We start from the raw sequence: 19617 nt of genomic DNA on the forward strand, positions 1-19617 counted from the left end.
CCCCACCCCACAACAGTCCCTGGTGTGTGATGTTCCCCTTCCTGTGTCTGTGTGTTCTCGTTCTATTCCCACCTGTGAGTGAGAACATGCTCCGTGATTTTGAGGCCATTTGCAGCCCGCTCCGCCAGCCGGTGCTCCGAGCTGCAGCAGCTGCCATGCACAACAGCACCACCAGGAGTGTCCTGGGGGCTTTCTTCAGAGGAGGCTGTCAGCATCCTCAAGTTCCAGCCACTTAGCCCCAGTCCTGCTTCAAGAAGCTTTTTCTTTCACCAGAGGCTTCTCAATGGCCTGAAAGCTCGGCTGACTCCCAGGAAGTTTGCCGGGAACACCAGGCTGTCAGTGACATTCGTGGTGCCAAGACTTATGCAGGTTGCACGTATCGGCTACTGTCTGTGCCACGTGCACTGACACCACCTGAGATTCAAACGCCGCACGCGCACGCCGCGCGCGGCAGTGGCTTGGCTGGCTTGTAACGGCTTGCACGTGCATGCCGCGCGCGCACGCCGCACGCGCGGCAGTGGCTTGGCTGGCTTGTAAGGGGTTGCACGTGCATGCGTGCGCGCACGCCGGATGCGTATAACGGTTTGGCTGGCCTGTAACTGCTTGCACGCGCATGCCGCACGTGCGTAATGGCTTGGGTGGCCTGTAATGGCTTGCACGCGCATGCTGCACGCGCGTTAACGGCTTGGCTGGTCTGTAACAGCTGGCATGCGCACACTGCATGTGTGTAACGGCTTGGCTGGCCTGTAGCGCTTGGCTTGGCTTTGCGTTCTTTGCTTGGCTTGGCGTTTGTCGCTTGGATTGACATTTCTTCCTTGGACTGACGTTTCTTCTGTCACGTTGCTTTGCTGGACTTGACCTTTTCTCTCCTGGGTTTGGCATTCCCTTGGGTGGGCGGGGTGTTTTCTTGGGGGGTGGGGTTGGCCCTTCCTGGGGTGGGCGTGGGGTCGCCCCGGGTGGGTGTGGGCTTTCCCCAGGTGGGTGTGGGTTTTCCCTGGGTGGGGTGGGCTGGGCTCCCCTGCTGGGGTTGGCAGGTTTTCTCTTCAAACAGATTAGAAACCGGGAGTTATCTGCTAGTTGGTGAAACTGGTTGGTAGACGCGATCTGCTGGCTACTACCGGCCTCCCCTGGCTGTTAAAAGTAGATGGTGGCTGAGGCTAGTTCAATGCCGGCTTCCTCCTCTGTGAAGAAGCCATTTGGTCTCAGAAGCAAGATGGGCAAGTGGTGCCGCCACTGCTTCCCCTGGTGCAGGGGGAGCGGCAAGAGCAACGTGGGCACTTCTGGAGACCACGACGACTCTGCTATGAAGACACTCAGGAGCAAGATGGGCAAGTGGTGCCGCCACTGCTTCCCCTGGTGCAGGGGGAGCGGCAAGAGCAACGTGGGCACTTCTGGAGACCACGACGACTCTGCTATGAAGACACTCAGGAGCAAGATGGGCAAGTGGTGCCACCACTGCTTCCCCTGGTGCAGAGGGAGCGGCAAGAGCAACGTGGGCACTTCTGGAGACCACGACGACTCTGCTATGAAGACACTCAGGAGCAAGATGGGCAAGTGGTGCTGCCACTGCTTCCCCTGCTGCAGGGGGAGCGGCAAGAGCAAAGTGGGCCCTTGGGGAGACTACGACGACAGCGCTTTCATGGAGCCGAGGTACCACATCCATCGAGAAGATCTGGACAAGCTCCACAGAGCTGCCTGGTGGGGTAAAGTCCCCAGAAAGGATCTCATCGTCATGCTCAAGGACACTGACATGAACAAGAAGGACAAGCAAAAGAGGTAACCAGGCCTGGGCTGGGAGGAGGTGGGATGTGGGGGGATGATGGGGACATACCCTCCTGGCGGGGGAGGAGGGGAGCCTGGTTTTCTTGCCTCCGCAGGCCTCACACCACCCTGGATGTGGAAACCTCAGAGAGGTCAGGGCACAGGCCCCTTTATGAGCAGCAACACAAAAACAAAACTTTAGCTGATTTCCAATCAAAGTATAATTTCCCTCCTAGAACACTAATAGACTGTTTTGAAGTGATTTAACTTGCAACATTGTCGATGCAGCAGATTATTTTTAATGTACAGATTTTAAAACAATGTTCTATACATTAAAAAAGTGTATATTGAGAACTAAGAATGAAGCCCCATAACACATCAACTTCAGGACTAAATATTCTTCAAATAAAATCCAGTATGGATTTTATATCAATGTACACTATGTAAATATGTTCTTTACTGAGTAATCTTAGAAGGAAACTGAAATGGGAAGACGGTTCTTGTGCTTGAATAGGAAGATTGAATTTTCTTCAGATGTGAGCTTTTTGGCTGGGCGTGGTGGCTCACACCTGTAATCCCAGCACTTTGGGAGGCTGAGGAGGGCAGATCATGGGGTCAGGAGATCGAGACCATCCTGGCTAACACGGTGAAACCCCATCTCTACTAAAAAATATTAAAAAAATTAGCTGGGCGCGGTGGCAGGCACCTGTAGTCCCAGCTACTCAGGAGGCTGAGGCAGGAGAATGGCGTGAACCCGGGAGGCGGAGCTTGCAGTGAGCCACTGCACTGTACTCCACGCCACTGTACTCCAGCCTGGGAGACAGAGCAAGACTCCGTCTCAAAAAAAAAAAAAAAGTGAGCTTTTTCTATTTATCACTTTTACTTAAGCCAAATAAAAATAGCAGTTTTAGAGTTTTTAAATTACACATGCTGTCTTTTATTATTGTGATAAGTTAATTTTTTTGTAGCAGAATGGACAAAGGCTTGCTTTTCCAGATGTCAAAATGTGCATGTTATTTATTTCCACAAATTGTTTACTAACAGCTGAAAAGACATCAATGAATAAAACAGAATAGGAAATTTAGAAATACCCAAATATATGTAGGAATTTAGCGCTTGATAATGGTGATGTTTTGTATTATTTAAAAAAGATGGATTGTTCATAATTCATTTTTGGAGAAAACTAGCTAGATGTTTATATCACAAAAATCAGAGTATAGATTAAAAATTTTAAATATACAAAAAGAGAAACATACCAGAAGAAAACACAAGTGCCTATTTATATATGCAGAGAGAGAGATATATATATATATATATATATTTTTTTTTTTTTTTTGATGGAGTCCCACTCTGTTGCCCAGGCTGGAGTGCAGTGGTGCAATCTCGGCTCACTGCAACCTCTGCCTCATAGGTTCAAGCAATTCTCTGCTTCAGCCTACTGAGTAGCTGGGATTACAGGCGCCTGCCACCACGCCTGGCTAATTGTTTTGTATTTTTAGTAGAGATGGGGTTTCACCATCTTGGCCAGGCTGGTCTTGAACTCCTGTCCTCGTGATCCACCCACCTTGGCCTCCCAAAGTGCTGGGGTTACAGGCGTGAGCCACCATGCCTGGCCTATATATGCAATAAAATAAGCACATTTTAAAATTGGGCAAAGTACTTTTTTGCATATCTACCAGTGACCTATGTGCATAGGAAAAGATAGCATTCCTGGTAGAAGAAGAAATTTAAGTTAGAAGAGGAATGAAATACTGTTTTCTATTTAAGTTAGAGGAGGAATGAGAGGCTAGGTGCAGTGGCTTACGCCTGTTACCCCAGCACTTTAGGAGGCTGAGGCAGGTGGATCATGAAGTCAGGAGTTTGAGACCAGCCTGGCCAGTGTGGTGAAATCCTGTCTCTACTGAAAATACAAAGAATTAGCTGGGCATGGTAGCATGCACCTGTAATCCCAGCTACTCAGGAGGCTGAAGCAAGAGAATTGCTTGAACCAGGGAGGTGGAGGTTGCAGTGAGCCGAGATCGTGCCACTACATTCCGGCATGGGTGACAGAGTGAGACCCCATCTAAAAAAAAAAAAAAAAGGAATGAAATACTGTTTTCTATCCACAAAGTTTGTGAGGATGAATAACAGTGGTACTTATATAGTTGTTTAAAGTTTAAGTTGCTGCAGCTTTTCAAACAGGCACTTTAGTGGTAAGAACCACATTTTAAAAATGTTATGCTTTTTACTCATCAGTTCCATTATACTGAAATATCTTTACCAAATAGATGTCTGTTTTTCTTAGTATTGCTTAAAATAGCAGTGTATTTAGAAAAGCCCATATAAAGATTTCATGAAAAAATTTCAGTGCATCCATAGGACGGAATAATATGTAGCTATTGAGGGTGTCAGTACATAGAGATATGTCGACATGCAAAGATGTACTTTGCTATAGCAAGTGAGAAAAAAATCAGTTTGTTACACATATACATGAACAGAATCTGCTCTTGTGTTAGCTGAAAATATGTAGAAAATATAATCAAACTTGTTTCTGGGGATTTGTAAATGAAGTTTTTCCTTTTATCTGTGATTTCTGCAATGAACATCTGAACTTTTAGTTTAAGTTCATTAGTAATGAAATAATCCTTGGGAAGAGAAGGAATATGCTTCTTGCATAGATGCAAATAATTTCTCACATTCTATTATTTATTTTTATTTCTGTGGTTGGCTATCTTCTGTGAACTTTTACCCTCTTCAGAAGTAGAGGGATTGTGTTTACCTGTTCCTGTAGATTTTATTGTATATAGATTTTATTATATAATTACCTTTTCATTATATATAGATTAACATGTAAAAAGTATGAATTAATCATTTTAGTTGAGTTATATATTTATGAAAATTAAAATAGCAAATATAAATGATTATTACTATTGCAAATGTATTGCCCTACTCTACAGGAGTTTTCTTTAAAAATATTGAACTCCCAAGCTGTGTTCATCCATTTTTTTCAATCCGTTTAGTCATCAGACATAAGCCAGACACCTATTATGGGGCAGGCATATTCTACTATCTCTCAGGATCCTTCCATCTTTGAAAACATTTATGTTTGCCTGCTGGGCTTGAGCAAGCTGAGAGATTTAAAATTGGGGCATTAGGACTTAATCTCAGTTGAAGCTTTTCCTCCCTCCTTTCAAACAGAAGCATTTCTGAAGGTAGAAAATAGTAAAAGACAACCCTTAACTGCCCTTTTGAAAATGTATAAGTCTTGGATAAAGACTGTTTTAGTTGTTTTAAGAACTAAAATGTGGTACATAAACAGCATGGAATACTATGCAGCCATAAAAGAAGGAACGAGAGCCTGTCCTTTGCAGGAACATGGATGGTGTTGAAAGCCATTATCCTTAGCAAACTAACATAGGAAGAGAAAACCAAATACTGCATGTTCTCACTTATAGGTGGGAGCTAAATGATGAGAACACACAGATACCTAGAGGGAAGCAACACACACTGGGGCCTATCAGAGGGTGGAGGGTGGGAGGAGGGAAAGAAGCAGGAAATAGAATGAACGGGTACTGGGCTTAACACCTGGGTAATGAAATAATCTGTACAACCAACCCCATTGGTGCACGTTTACCTATGTAACAAACCTGCACATCCCGCACATGTACCCCTGAATGTAAAAGTTGAAAAAAGCTCCACAAATAGTTTCATAAATCCGTTTTAAAAAGAGAAAATTTATAACAGTCTTAAATCCTAATATGAATGATTGGAAATATCTGATGTACATACATTGTATAAATCTAAGTATTGACAAAAATGAGCCCATGCTATTCATTTGAATTCCAAGTTTTCTTTGGCTTAAAGTTTATTGAAAACCAAAGTAAGAATTGGTTTATCTTAGAAATTTGTTTTTGTTTTCACTTCAGCTCTCTTATTCCATAGTACTTTTAAGAACTAAAATTTAAATGCTGGTCATCTGACTGGAACCGCCCCAGACCTGTTATATTATAACATATTCTACTTAATGTAAGGCACCAGAGATTGTATGATGCCCCATTATTTTATGCCTCAATAAGAGAATTATTTAAATGCCGCCAATTATAGTAAATCATGAATTGTAAGTGGTATTTCAGTGGAGACAACATGGAGACAATGATCATCTTAGAATCACTAAAATACAATGTTACCTGTAATATTTAAAACACACCTGAAAGTGTGGGTATAATTGTATCATCTCACTTAATTCAAATGTTGTCTTTAGTGGTATTAGTAAAAATTATAATATCTAACAATTATTGAGCTGTTATTTGTGTCAGGAACTATTCTGTATCTTTTGTGCAGAGTCTCATTTAAGCATTACAGTGGTTTCCTGTGAGAAAGCTACTATTTTCATTCCTATTTTATTGATGAGGAAACTGAGACCCCAAAAGGCTAAGCAACAGCCAGAAAGTGACAGAGCTTCAAGTAGGATTCCAGCCCAAGTTGAATGTCATCCAAGGGCTATGCTCTTTGTATTCATATAGGCTGCTCTTTCATTAATACAGCGAGTAATGAGAGATAATAAATCGTGTGCTTTTTTCATGGGAAAGTTAAATGTTTGTTTTGAAGGCAGAGTAATAGCAGGCTATTCAGTGTTTGCAATTATGTGTATCATTGATATGGCTGTAGCTAGTGCACTACAATTTCCTAAAAAGTCTTCTCACTCTCATAGGACTGCTCTACATCTGGCCTCTGCCAATGGAAATTCAGAAGTAGTAAAACTCCTGCTGGACAGACGATGTCAACTTAATAACCTTGACAACAAAAAGAGGACAGCTCTGACAAAGGTATGCAGTAGCCAACTATGTCAGCGTGAGGTGGGTTTGATTTCAATACATAGCATAAAAATGAGTTTTCTCCTTTAAATATAACTAGTTGGTGAAAGCTGTGGAATGTTATTTTGAAATCCTAGGATTTGTAATTTGTTTATGGTGTAATACTGACAGGCCGTACAATGCCAGGAAGATCAATGTGCGTTAATGTTGCTGGAACATGGCACTGATCCAAATATTCCAGATGAGTATGGAAATACTGCTCTACACTATGCTATCTACAATGAAGATAAATTAATGGCCAAAGCACTGCTCTTATATGGTGCTGATATCGAATCAAAAAACAAGGTATAGATCTACCAATTTTATCTTCAAAATACTGAAATGCATTCGTGTTAACATTGACCTGTGTAAGGGCCAGTTTTCCGTATTTGGAAGCTCAAGCATAACCTGAATGAAAATATTTTGAAATGACCTAATTATCTAAGATTTTATTTTAAATATTGTTACTTTCAAAGAAGCATTAGAGGGTAGAGTTTTTTTTTAATGCACTTGCGGTAAATACTTTTTTTTGAAAACACTGAATTTGTAAAAGGTAATACTCACTATTTTTCAATTTTTCCCTCCTAGGATTCTTTTCCCCTAATGAATGTAAAATGGCAAAATTTGCCCTGAAATAGGTTTTACATGAAAACTCCAAGAAAACTTAAACATGTCTCAGTGAATAGAGATCCTGCTTCTTTGGCAAGTTCCTAAAAAACAGTAATAGATACGAGGTGATGCACCTCTCAGTGGCAAGGCTTAAGATATTTCTGATTGCTCATGAGGCAGAAGTGGAAAGGGAAAAAGAGAGCAATCAGAAATATCAGGGCCGGGTCAAATGGTATTTCTAGTTCTAGATCCCTGAGGAATCGCCACACTGACTTCCACAATGGTTGAACTAGTTTACAGTCCCACCAACAGTGTAAAAGTGTTCCTATTTCTCCACATCCTTTCCAGCACCTGTTGTTTCCTGACTTTTTAATGATCGCCATTCTAACTGGTGTGAGATGATATCTCATAGTGGTCTTGATTTGCATTTCTCTGATGGCCAGTGATGATGAGCATTTTTTCATGTGTTTTTTGGCTGCATAAATGTCTTCTTTTGAGAAGTGTCTGTTCATGTCCTTCGCCCACTTTTTGATGGGGTTGTTTGTTTTTTTCTTGTAAATTTGTTTGAGTTCATTGTAGATTCTGGATATTAGCCCTTTGTCAGATGAGTAGGTTGCGAAAATTTTCTCCCATGTTGTAGGTTGCCTATTCACTCTGATGGTAGTTTCTTTTGCTGTGCAGAAGCTCTTTAGTTTAATTAGATCCCATTTGTCAATTTTGGCTTTTGTTGCCATTGCTTTTGGTGTTTTGGACATGAAGTCCTTGCCCACGCCAAATGACTATAAATCATGCTGCTATAAAGACACATGCACACGTATGTTTATTGCGGCATTATTCACAATAGCAAAGACTTGAAACCAACCCAAATGTCCAACAATGATAGACTGGATTAAGAAAATGTGGCACATATACACCATGGAATACTATGCAGCCATAAAAAATGATGAGTTCATATCCTTTGTAGGGACATGGATGAAATTGGAAACCATCATTCTCAGTAAACTATCGCAAGAACAAAAAACCAAACACCGCATATTCTCACTCATAGGTGGGAATTGAACAATGAGATCACATGGACACAGGAAGGGGAATATCACACTCTGGGGACTGTGGTGGGGAGGGGGGAGCGGGGAGGGATAGCATTGGGAGATATACCTAATGCTAGATGACGAGTTAGTGGGTGCAGCGCACCAGCATTGCACATGTATACATATGTAACTAACCTGCACAATGTGCACATGTACCCTAAAACTTAAAGTATAATTAAAAAAAAATAAAGTGGAATTAGTACAGCGAAAAAAAAAAAAAAGAAATATCAGGGCCAATTTGGAAATTAGGCAATAGAGGGAAAAGACCATGAAGAGGTTGTGTGTGTGTGGTGGTGTTGTTGTTGTTCATTTATTTGTTTCCTTTGTATGGTGAGACAAAGTTCTCTTTGATTTTAGAGAATGACAGTTTTCAGTTTGGGAGAGGGAGTTAGTGGGTTGTAAACTGCCTAGAGATTAATTTTAGGCGGCCTCTGAGGAACCAGATTGGCAGTGAATAGGTGGGTAATGTAAGGGGAAACCCTTGAGCAGGGGGAATATCAGTAATTATAACTGACTTAGTATCCTATTCTGGTAGAAATGGCCAATTAGAGCCTCAGCTCTGCTTTCAAATCTAGAGTGTCTGGATGGGAAGGTGGAAGATAAATGAGTAACAAGATCAAGTTGGATTTTGAGTTGACTAGACCCTGTTGTGTTACCGGGAAAAATTATATGGTGTTTTCAGCAAATGGGTCTCTCTCCTACTCTTTACTCTTTTTGGCCAAATCTTCAAATGAGAAAGGGAATTGGTTATGTGGGTGGTGAGAAATGAGACTGAAGTAATTGTCTATTGCACTAGCTTTCAGCTAGAATTGTGCATCCCAGTAACCTGAGGAAAATTTTTAAATAATCAACAAATCTGGGCTTTTTCCTGAAGATTTTGATACAGTAAGTCTAATAAAGCTTGGATATGTATATTTAAAAATGTTTCCTTGAAGCCAGGCATGTTGGTGCATGGCTGTAGTCCCAACTGTTAGGGAGGCTGAGGTGGGAGGATTGCTTGAGTTCAGGAGTTCGAGTCTAGCCTTGTCAACATAATGAGACCCTGTCTCTAACAACGACAGCAACAATAACAACAGCAACAATTTTCTCAAAATCTGGATGCACTCCTGCTTAAGAACCACTGAATACATAAATGTAATATATAAATTCTTATATCTCAGAAACTTAAGGTATCTCTAGAAGAGTTGGAGTTGGATATGTGCTGATTTCTTTAAATCTTTCCTTTCCAATAACATTAATCTGACTTTTTTTTTTTTTTTTTTTTTTAGATTGGGTCTCACTCTGTTTCCCAGGCTGGAGTGCAGTGGTGTGATCACAGCTCACTGCAACGTCGACCTCCCGAAGCTCAGATGGTCCTCCAACCTCAGTTTTTTTTTCTTTCTTTCTTTTTTCTTTTTTTTCTTTTTTTTTTTTTTTTTAGTAGAGATGAGGTTTTTGCCATGTTTCTCAGGCTGGTCTTGAACTCCTGGGCTCAAGCAATTCATCCCTCTCAGCCTCCCAAAGTGCTAGGATTACAGGTGTGAGCCACTATTCCTGGCCTAGTCTGACTTTTATCTCTGTGGTTGAGACATTAAAATGAATATTATTGGTAGTATCTATCAGGTTACAGAATAATATATTTTCCTTTCTACCATCAGTTATTCACTGCCATTCAGAAGGTCTTTAGTAGTTTGCTGTGAGCAGTCTTTCAATAAGTAGAGGATGGCCCTCTCAGGATTTTGTGTCTCTTTGTTCAATCATTCAAGTGCTTAGGTCAGTAAGTCATTAAGAGCAGAGTTTTCTCAGTTGGAATTAAGCAAATTCTAAACTGTTTTTTATCAATTGAAGCTGTATTATGGACTGTCCAGTGTGTCTCTTTAAGTATGTAGAGCTTTGGCATAATCAGCATGGCAGTTTTAAACACTTAAAACCATGGAGTTATTAAGAATACAGATAGGAATTCTGTTAATTTAGTTTCAGTAGTCCTATGAACTGATTAGTAACAATCTGGGAAAATTAAATATAAATAGATTTTAAATAAATAAATGTTGGAAAATTTTTTCAGATGAGCAGTGTGAGTTTTAATAGCAATTTTTGTTGCATGTTGGAGGTTGAACTTTCAATAAAACATGAAACTAAAGAAATATTTTACATGCATATTCTTGCTTTATACGCAATTTGTCTTAGGGTTGAGGATATAGAAACAAAAGATACAGCCCCTGCCCTCAAGAAGCTCTTTGTTTAGATGGGAAAAAATATTATCATCCAATAATACCATGTCAAATGCTGGGTTAGAAGCAAAGAGCCTTGGAAGCAGTAAATGTTTAAAGTGAGTTTTTGAGATGAGTAGAGTTACTGTGGTGAGGCAGAGAAGGGGTGTTTCCAAGGAAAGGAGCAGCGTGTGGGAAAGCACAGAAGAGTGAGAAGGAAGTGACTACATTTTATTTACTTTCCATGCGTGTAAGTCCATAAGATCTTATATAAAGTTTCCACTTCGGTTGAGGAATATGTACTTTTTTGAATTACATACGTTTTTGCTTTATATTGTTTTGCAGCATGGCCTCACACCACTGTTACTTGGTGTACATGAGCAAAAAGAGCAAGTGGTGAAATTTTTAATCAAAAAAGCTAATTTAAATGCACTGGATAGATATGGAAGGTATAGTTCTTTCTTTTAATCTGTGTGTTCTAGATGGATAGCAGTCACTCAAGTCATAAATATTAAATTAATAAGATTAATGTATACTTATTGGGATATAGTGATCAGTATGAACACATATCAGTTAGGTAGAAAAACAATTATTTGGACTGGGCAACATAAAAGTTTGAGTAGGATTCATCTTTTATTATATTGACTGATGTTATTTGCTATGTGATGTTTTTGGTTACATGATCTTATGTTAGCTAAAGGGATTTCATATTTTATGAAGTTTGAACTTTAACTTTTAGTTTACTTTATGACTCGGTATTGAACTTCTTAACCCTTTCTAATAGTTTTTAACCTGTGTCTTACATGCTTTTCCACTAAATACGCTGTATGAAACATGAATAGGGGTTGAAAATCCTTTTGTCTTTTCAATGATTCTGCCTTAAGTTGCTTTCTTTGAAGAATATTAATGTTAGCTTATCCCTGCATGACAATTAACTGCTGTTCCCACATACTGTGGGTTCAATAGCTTTTTTCCTTTTTTATTTCCAGTGTATTTTGATGTTTTTATTTTTAATTGGTATGGAGAGAGGGAGTGAAGATAGTTTTAAGTGGATACACTTTTCCTTTAATGAAGACAAGCCGTAGGTGGGTGATAAAGAGAAAAGAGCTAGGCTTTAGATTCACACAATACTGGGTTTAATTCCTAACTTTCTTACTTGCTACGTGTGTGACCTTGGGAACGTTATTTACCACCAAATATGTTGTCATATATGAAAAGTAGGAGAATATATCCTTCAAAGTTGGCTGTGCATAAGAAAGATATATGTGGCATTTAATTCAGTGCCTAGCACATGCTTATTGGCATCATTAACTGAAACTCCTGTGACTACTATTCTTACCATTATTATTAATCTTACTTGCTTTCAGCATGCAGAGAGCTCTTATTTATTTTACCCCCTAGCTGATTTTCTATTACAGCATATCAGTCTAGGGAAGCTGTGATGAAATCTTCACTTAAATCTTTGTTCATTTCAGATAAGTGGCCCTAATATTGTTTCTTGTCCATCAAAGGACTTTAAATTAGTAGCTTCTGCTATGCAATACCCCACTGAGATAAGAGGGTTTTTTTTTTTTTGTCCCTTCCTTTTAACCTTGGTGGTATTTTACAAAGATGAACTCTTGAGCACTGAAGATGCTTATGTCTTTTAGTGCATGTAAATGTTTGATTCTGCATGGACAGGCAAGATGTTAAATTGGTAAAGTATATCAAATTAGCTTTTAAAATAACTTTATTACTGTTCCTATCTCTGTCATTTTAGAACTGCTCTCATACTTGCTGTATGTTGTGGATCGGCAAGTATAGTCAGCCTTCTACTTGAGCAAAACATTGATGTATCTTCTCAAGATCTATCTGGACAGACGGCCAGAGAGTATGCTGTTTCTAGTCGTCATAATGTGTAAGTGTTTACATTAAAAGGCTAGTTAATGCTAAATTGAGGTTTAAAATAATTATAACAGTTACATCTTACATATCAGGTGAGATGTCATAGTTTAGTTCAGGTAGTTTTCGAGTGGCAGTGAGTTAGTCCCCTGCATCAGCCAGAAATCAGACAAAAAACAAGACAAGTTAGAAGTACCAGTGGGTGCAGGATTCTTTATCTCAGGACTTCTAAGACCTTTATCCATAGAGATCCCAACGTTGTTCATTTGATCCAAGTGTAGCACCTATGCATGGGATAAAAAATAGTATCACATCTTTGATTTTTCTGATTAGTTATTTGGGTCTTGAAATGTCCAGTTTATCAGAAAGTCTTGTACTGTCTTCTGGGGACTATGTCCTAGATACTCCTTGAATTTTTCAGGAACTGAAGGGGTTCACTAAATCCAAGGAAGACAGTCCCTTTTATCAAGTCAGAAGGAGGAGGAAAAAAAAGGACATTGCAATCATTCTGTTGTTTTCATTGATTCTGCTGCTGCATTGTTGCCACTCAAACTGGTCCTGCTGCCTTAAGATGAATCGGTAGATTCAGGTCCCTCAAGTCTTCATGGCAATTGATACAGTGACTTTGATGTTTTTTGTTCCCATACCTATGGTTATATGCTCAGCCATTGTTCCCAAAGCACCAGCCCCCTGCTCTGGCCCCTGGGCATCCTGACTTTATCCACACACAAAATGAGCAAATTGACCCTTCCCCCCATATTCAGAACCTAATGTGGAACCCACATCTTAGCCAAGAATTAGCTGAGGCCTTCATGGTAAGAGATCCTTTGAGGCCGTTGTTGGTCTTTTCTCTAGCAGATATTAGGTAGGCTTGTTCTAAAGGGTCAGAGGAGTTCCAAAGGGTCAGAGGGGTGGCAGAAAGAGATCAGTGTTTGTTTCTTCTTCTTTGCTACCAGATCTATACTGTGAGGCACCTTGGGCAGTAGAAAGTCCCATATGAACCTTCCCCTGAGCAGTGGCTCCCAGCTGTGGTTGGCCCCTTGAGTGACCCGATTTACATGATAATGAAAATCGTCCAAGCTACTTCCATCTCTAGCTCAAGATTTTAAGATATTTTCAAACTCTAGCTCACAGGAAGCCATTGAAGAGAATTCTCAGAATCTCAAGTAGGTTAATTGGACTTAACAGAGCCAAGCCTTGTCCATGACTCATCACTAATCATGTGTAAAAGCAGGGCTTTGTGCTTGCTTTGGCGGCACATATCCTAAAATTAGAACAATACGGAGAAAGTTAGCATGACTTCTGCATAAGGAGGCAGCACAGATCTTTGAAGCATTCCATATTTTGTGCAGTCACTGGAAGGTCATTTGACTATTTGCTGACTAGCTCTAAGGAAACAGTGTGAATCAAAGCAAAATGGGTGCCACCAAAATATTGAAATTGTGATTTGCGCTGCAAAAATAGTCATGTAAGATGGTCTATGAGATGACTTAGAGCTGAATAACATGTTTGGTGCAAAATATATTGTTAGTATGTATGTCGAAAATTACAGAATGTCAACTTGCAACTTCTTCATGGAAACTAAAAAAAATAAAAGTAGACTTTTGGTCTCCCATGTCAGCCGGAATTGAACATCAATATAAAGCATCATTGTAACCAACATCTGCTGGCTCAGAGTTTGAGTCTGTAGAGAAGGCTCATTGGTCCAAACCAGGTCTTAACATCCATTGGTTTTTCTGCCCTTGGTGTGATTGATCAACTCCGTAATAGTGGACGATCACATTATCTACTTTAATGAGATATTTATGAATACATTTAGTTACAAACTATGACATAGTCGAGATGCCCTGAAATATAAGCCATAAAGAGTAGGACAACTAAGAGGCAAAATTAGGACTTAATAACATTTTCTGAAAACTACAACATTTGCATATTAGAACCTATGAACAAAATATGCATTGGGTTTTATTTGTGATTCCAAGATAATTTTAGTCATAAAGTTTAGGAAGAGATTATTCCATTGCTTTACTATTTCTCTCAGCATTTAAAAAATGTTATCTCATTAAATCTTTATAAGAACCTAGGGAAATAAGGCAGTAAAGTCCTCACTTTGTTGAAGAAGACATTGAGCCTAAGAGAAGCAAGTTGTCCAAGAACAAATAGCTGTTCATTATGGAGCTAGGACTTATGCAGAGTTGGGACACTTTCTATTATGTCAGGTTAATGCAACCTAATTTACTGGGTCACATGCCCTCGATTTATGAGTATTTCACCCTACATTTTTTTCTTCTTTAATTAGAAGCTTAAAGAGAAGTTTGCAGAATGTACTCATAAGTGGATGGGATAATACTGTTAAGTTCTGATATTATTGTTTGAAATACTCTTAAGAATTTTACATTTGGTAAGTATTTTTTATGTCAGTATTAAAATAGTAATTTGGTTTATTACAATTTTATACATAGAATTTGCCAGTTACTTTCTGACTACAAAGAAAAACAGATGCTAAAAGTCTCTTCTGAAAACAGCAATCCAGGTAAGACTTACAACAGTGAATCACTTTAGGTCAGTTTTCCCCAACCTTTTTGGCACCAGGGACCGGTTTTGTGGAAGACAATCTTTCCATGGGCTGGGGAAAGGTGGGGATGGTTTCAGGATTATTCAATCATGTTACATTTATTGTGCTATTTTATATTATTATTACATTGTAATATATAATGAAATAATTATACAACTTACCATAATGTAGAATCAGTGGAAGCTCTGAGCTTATTTTTCTGCAACTAGATGGTCTTATCTGGGGGCAAAGTGAGACAATGATAGATCATCTGGCATTAGATTCTCATACGAAGCACACAACCTAGATCCTTCGGATAGGCAGTTCACAACAGGGTTCATGCTCCAATGAGTTTCTAATGTTATCACTGATCTGACTGGAGGCAGAGTTCAGGCTGTAATATGAGCCATGGGGTGTGGCTGTAAGTACAGGTGAAGCTTCCTTGGCTTGCCTACTGTTCACCTCCTCCTGTGTGGTGTGGTTCATAATAGTCCGTGGACTGGTATGAGTCTGTGGCCTGGGAGTTGAGGACCCCTGCTCTGGGTGGTTCTACCATAGATAAAAAACTAAAAGTAAGGAATTTTTGATCACAAAAGAACACTGAAGCACAGGTCATGTTACACATGCTTGTCCCAATAAGGTCTCACTATTACTGACTTCATTCCTCCTCATTTGAAGTTGGAAAGAGATATATTGACTTTTTTGGAACAAGATGTGTTCTTCTACCTGCTGGTTAATTGTCATCATAACAGTAATTTTGTTAGAACAAGATGCTCTGCTACCATTTGCCAAAAGAGTGTCATAATAAATATGCAAATTGCCCAACTCTAGGCTCAGCAGATTATCATAAAAGTAGAAAAATGTTTCACACTAACAAAAATGCTAGTATGCTACCTGATTGTAGACACCTAATACATTGTATAGTCCAAACTGTATGAGGACACCTTTAATTTAGCCATCTATTTATCAAAGAGCTTCTGTAAGTTAGGTTTTATAAGTTGCAGGCGACAAAAATGGAATAGATGTAGTTTTCATCTTTAAGGTGCTCATAATAGAGCTGTCTCTATTTCATTTCTGTGCTTTTTCAACAGAATTTACAAAGAAAACATTTCTATTTATATTTTCACTTGTCCACTTAAATAACTATCAAATGTCTTTTAGATACTAGCCATTTTTTCTAATGCTACAGAGCACAAACAATTAAAAGTAGAGACAGGAGCTTGTTATTATCATTGTCATTTTCATTATTTTACTACTTTATTCAGTGCTTTCTGTGTGCTAGATGCCCACTGGAAGCTTATAATTATGATTTATTATATATTGATTATGTGCCAGACATATGTAATGGGGAATGAAAATTTTGGAAAAAAGTAGGTATGATTTAAGGTAAGCATGCAGAGAGAGAAGAATTTTTCTAGGTAAAGAAGCAGAAGAATAATGTTTGGCAGAAGGAACATGCAACGAGGTTGTGTGTTTGCCAGAAGGAACATCTAATGAGATTGCCTGTTTGGCAGAAAGAGCAGCAAGTGCAAAAGACAAGATGCTTGAGTGAACTTTGCAGGGATTCTGAGCAATTCACTTTTGCTAATACCAAAAGTGTGAGATATGAGAGGTTGGGAATGAGGTGAATACTTAGCTAAGGCAAGTTCATGATAGACTTTTTAATACTATAGAAATGAGTAGGTTTTACCCCGTGGGCCATGGGAAGTTTACCAGGTAGAATGCTTTGGACTGCAAATACTAGATGAGCAGTGGCTAAAACAGTAGGAACCAGAGTTGTTTTGTTTGTTCATTGATATCCTAGGATCCCACTTGTCCGTCTTTAAGCTGTGCTGTTGGCAGTGTTTTATTCACGTAACTGGTAGAAAACTTAGAAGCATGCAAGGGCTTCCTGTAATATTTCATTGGCTAGGTCAGAGTACCTGCTCATTCCCAAACCAGGCACTGGGAAGGAAAATACATGATTAGCTTAGAATAAACATTTCTCTTTCTGAGGCTGAGGAGGGGGATTGGGATAATAAACATCCCAATAGACTTGTGTTTCTTCTGCAAGAAAGAATAAGGAATGGCTATTGATAGGGAGCCAACAATGTGTGCTGCAGGGGCTCATTGGAGAAATTTGAGCAGGGGAGTCACAAGATTAAATTTGAGTATTAAGTCTTCTGGTTATGGTGTAAAACGGGTTAGAAAGCTTTTTCTGTAAAGGACTAGGTGGGAAATATTTTGGACTATGTGGTCTCTGTCATGTCTTCTTAACCCTGCTGTTGTCTGCTGTTGTAGTGTGAAAGCCACCAGAATTATATGTAAGCAAACAGGCATGACTGAGCTCCTATAAAACTTTACTTACAATGCCATAATGCAGATTGGATTTGGTCTGTAGCCTATAGTTTGCTGGGATTGATGGAAGGTTCTTTACTATGTAAAGAAACCAGGAGACAAAGGAAGCTTTTGCAGTAGTCAGCTATGGTTTCCTTGTCATACATCCTTGGAGTAGCATCAATGTATTACAAGGTTTTCACCTGTCCATAGTGAAATAAATAAAGTTAGGAATCTCAGTTACTCGTTTTAATATGTTGGCCTTTGTTTTTTTTTTTTTTTTTTTTTTTTTTTTTGGTGTTATGCTTTTTTCATTTGTTTAGCTTAATTTTTTTCCTGTAAGAAATAACATTAATTGTTGGCAGGTTTTTTTTTAATAAAAGCCATTTTGTAAATGTTTATGTTCCCAGAGGCAGTGGGAATACAAAACGGAGGCAGAAGAGAGGTATCGTCAATATGATTTAGTGATAATTGAATGAGAAAGGCTTGGGGGACAGAGAGAAATCTCAGATGATGTACAGGTTTCCAGGTTGTACACTAGTATTTAATCTAGACGTGAGGAAGGAGTAGGAAATTTTCTGGTGAATACAGAAGAGCAAAGAACAGCAGGTCAGCAGGAATGACTGTTTTTCTATGCATGTTTAATGGAATATTCGTGTAGGATATTTTGAGTAGGTAATTGAATAATCAGCATTTGTAACTTGCATCCTACTAGTTTGACTCTCACTAATAATACTTGTCAAAGATCCAAGAATCTGAAAGTGGATGATAAATGTCCATGTGTATCACCATCCATGACCGAAAGTCAGCATCCACAGAACACAGAATTGGGACAGATGAACTTAATAGATAAAGATGAATATCGGAGTTGTTCCTGTTAGGGAATGATACTCTCCATGACCTGTGTGAGTCACAGCTGCCAGAAAAGAAAGAGCAAGGAGCGTATGAAGGCAGCACAGCAAACTCAGTCGTAGAGTGCCCTGCTTGGCTTTGTGTCATAGTTCTGACTTCTAATAAATCATTTTCTGCAAAATAGGCTTTGTGTTTTTCCCTCTTGCTGCCTGCAGCCAAAAAGAATCCCTTTAGCAGTGCATTTTTGTGTTCTTCCTTTAAACAAATCAACATATAAATAACAAAATGAAGAAAGAGAGTGTTTTTTGTATAGGCTAGTGTTTAACATAAACTTGAGAGTGCGTACGAGGATTATAGTTAGAATTTACCGACTGGGTAGGAAGACTAGATAGAAATCTAAAGATTGCTGACTCAAACACAATGTGGTTTCTTTGCTTTACTGTCACAGCTCTGACTTCACAACTATTGGTTAAATTCATATGCACTATAACTTTAGAAAGCACCTGCCCAAACCAAGTATTAAGTGATTTATTATAATTTCTCTGACTTACTATAGAACTGACTGTCCACGTGTTCATGAGAATTGAATTTGCTACATAGTATCATCTTAGCTTTGTCCACATGAGCTGTCACCTTGTCTTAATGAATAATGGTTCACTAAGAATATTGGTTTTGGCATTTAAAGTGATCTATATCTCAATGCAGATAGGACCAGGGACCACTCTTGAACATTAATGTCCAAGCATCTTAAAATTACACATAAGGCTTTCATTATCTGACTTCTTCCCCACTCTCCATCTTTAGCCCTTTTCCCTGTGTGCCCTTTCTCTGGCATAACTGAGCTGCCGGTAGTGCCCTACTCACTTATCCTTCTATTGTAGGCAAATACTTTCACTCTTTCAGGCCTCGTTCCCACTCTTGCTGCTGCCGGGCATGCTGTCACCCTTTCCTGCCCTCTACCCCTTTTAATCTGGCCAGCCTCAATATTTAAGTCTCTGCTTGGGCATGTGTTCTAGAAAAGCCATCCCTGAGATGCTTTATTGTCATTCTTTTTAAACTCTGATGCGTAGCATGTATGTAGCAGGACTCAATAAGAAATTTCTGAGTGCAATGTGAGTAAGATGATGTGCAAGACTCTCCTCTGCAGTTTTGGAGCAGAGGGGACAGACATGTGGAGGAATAATGTACAGCTTAGGGGGTAAAGATGCAGTGGAAAAATCAGTAAACTATTAAGGCAGCCTCAAGTAAGGAGGTACCTATTTATCTGGGGAAAGATATGCAGAATCAAGGAAGACTTCTCATAGCATTGTGTTAAAAGATGACAATAAGGCTGGGTGTGGTGGCTCACACCTGTAATCCCAGCATTTTGGGAGGCTGGAGCAGGCAGATCACAAGGTCAAAATATCAGGATCATCCTAGCCAATGGTGAAACCCCATCTCCACTAAAAACACGAAAATTAGCTGGGCATAATGGTGCATGTCTGTAATCCCAGCTTCTCGGGAGACTGAGATAGGAGAATCCTTTGAACCAGGAA

The 19617-nt window shown here is 39.4% G+C and overlaps 1 protein-coding gene and 1 non-coding gene across 2 annotated transcripts in view; both read left to right on the forward strand.

Moving 5' to 3' along the window:
* LOC104004591 (POTE ankyrin domain family member I) overlaps positions 1-19617 on the forward strand; it is a 119015-nt gene that overhangs the window by 66260 nt on the left and 33138 nt on the right. The window contains 6 exon segments of the mRNA XM_063794612.1: positions 1252-1776; positions 6452-6566; positions 6726-6899; positions 10825-10928; positions 12239-12376; positions 14823-14893. Coding sequence (XP_063650682.1) covers positions 1252-1776; positions 6452-6566; positions 6726-6899; positions 10825-10928; positions 12239-12376; positions 14823-14893 — 1127 coding nt within the window.
* Positions 13601-13707, forward strand: LOC129137256 (U6 spliceosomal RNA). The gene has a single exon (XR_008539687.1). It is a non-coding gene; the product is annotated as a U6 spliceosomal RNA (small nuclear RNA).

Source organism: Pan troglodytes, chromosome 16 (assembly GCF_028858775.2).
Source record: "Pan troglodytes isolate AG18354 chromosome 16, NHGRI_mPanTro3-v2.0_pri, whole genome shotgun sequence".
Taxonomy (NCBI): Eukaryota; Metazoa; Chordata; class Mammalia; order Primates; family Hominidae; genus Pan; species Pan troglodytes.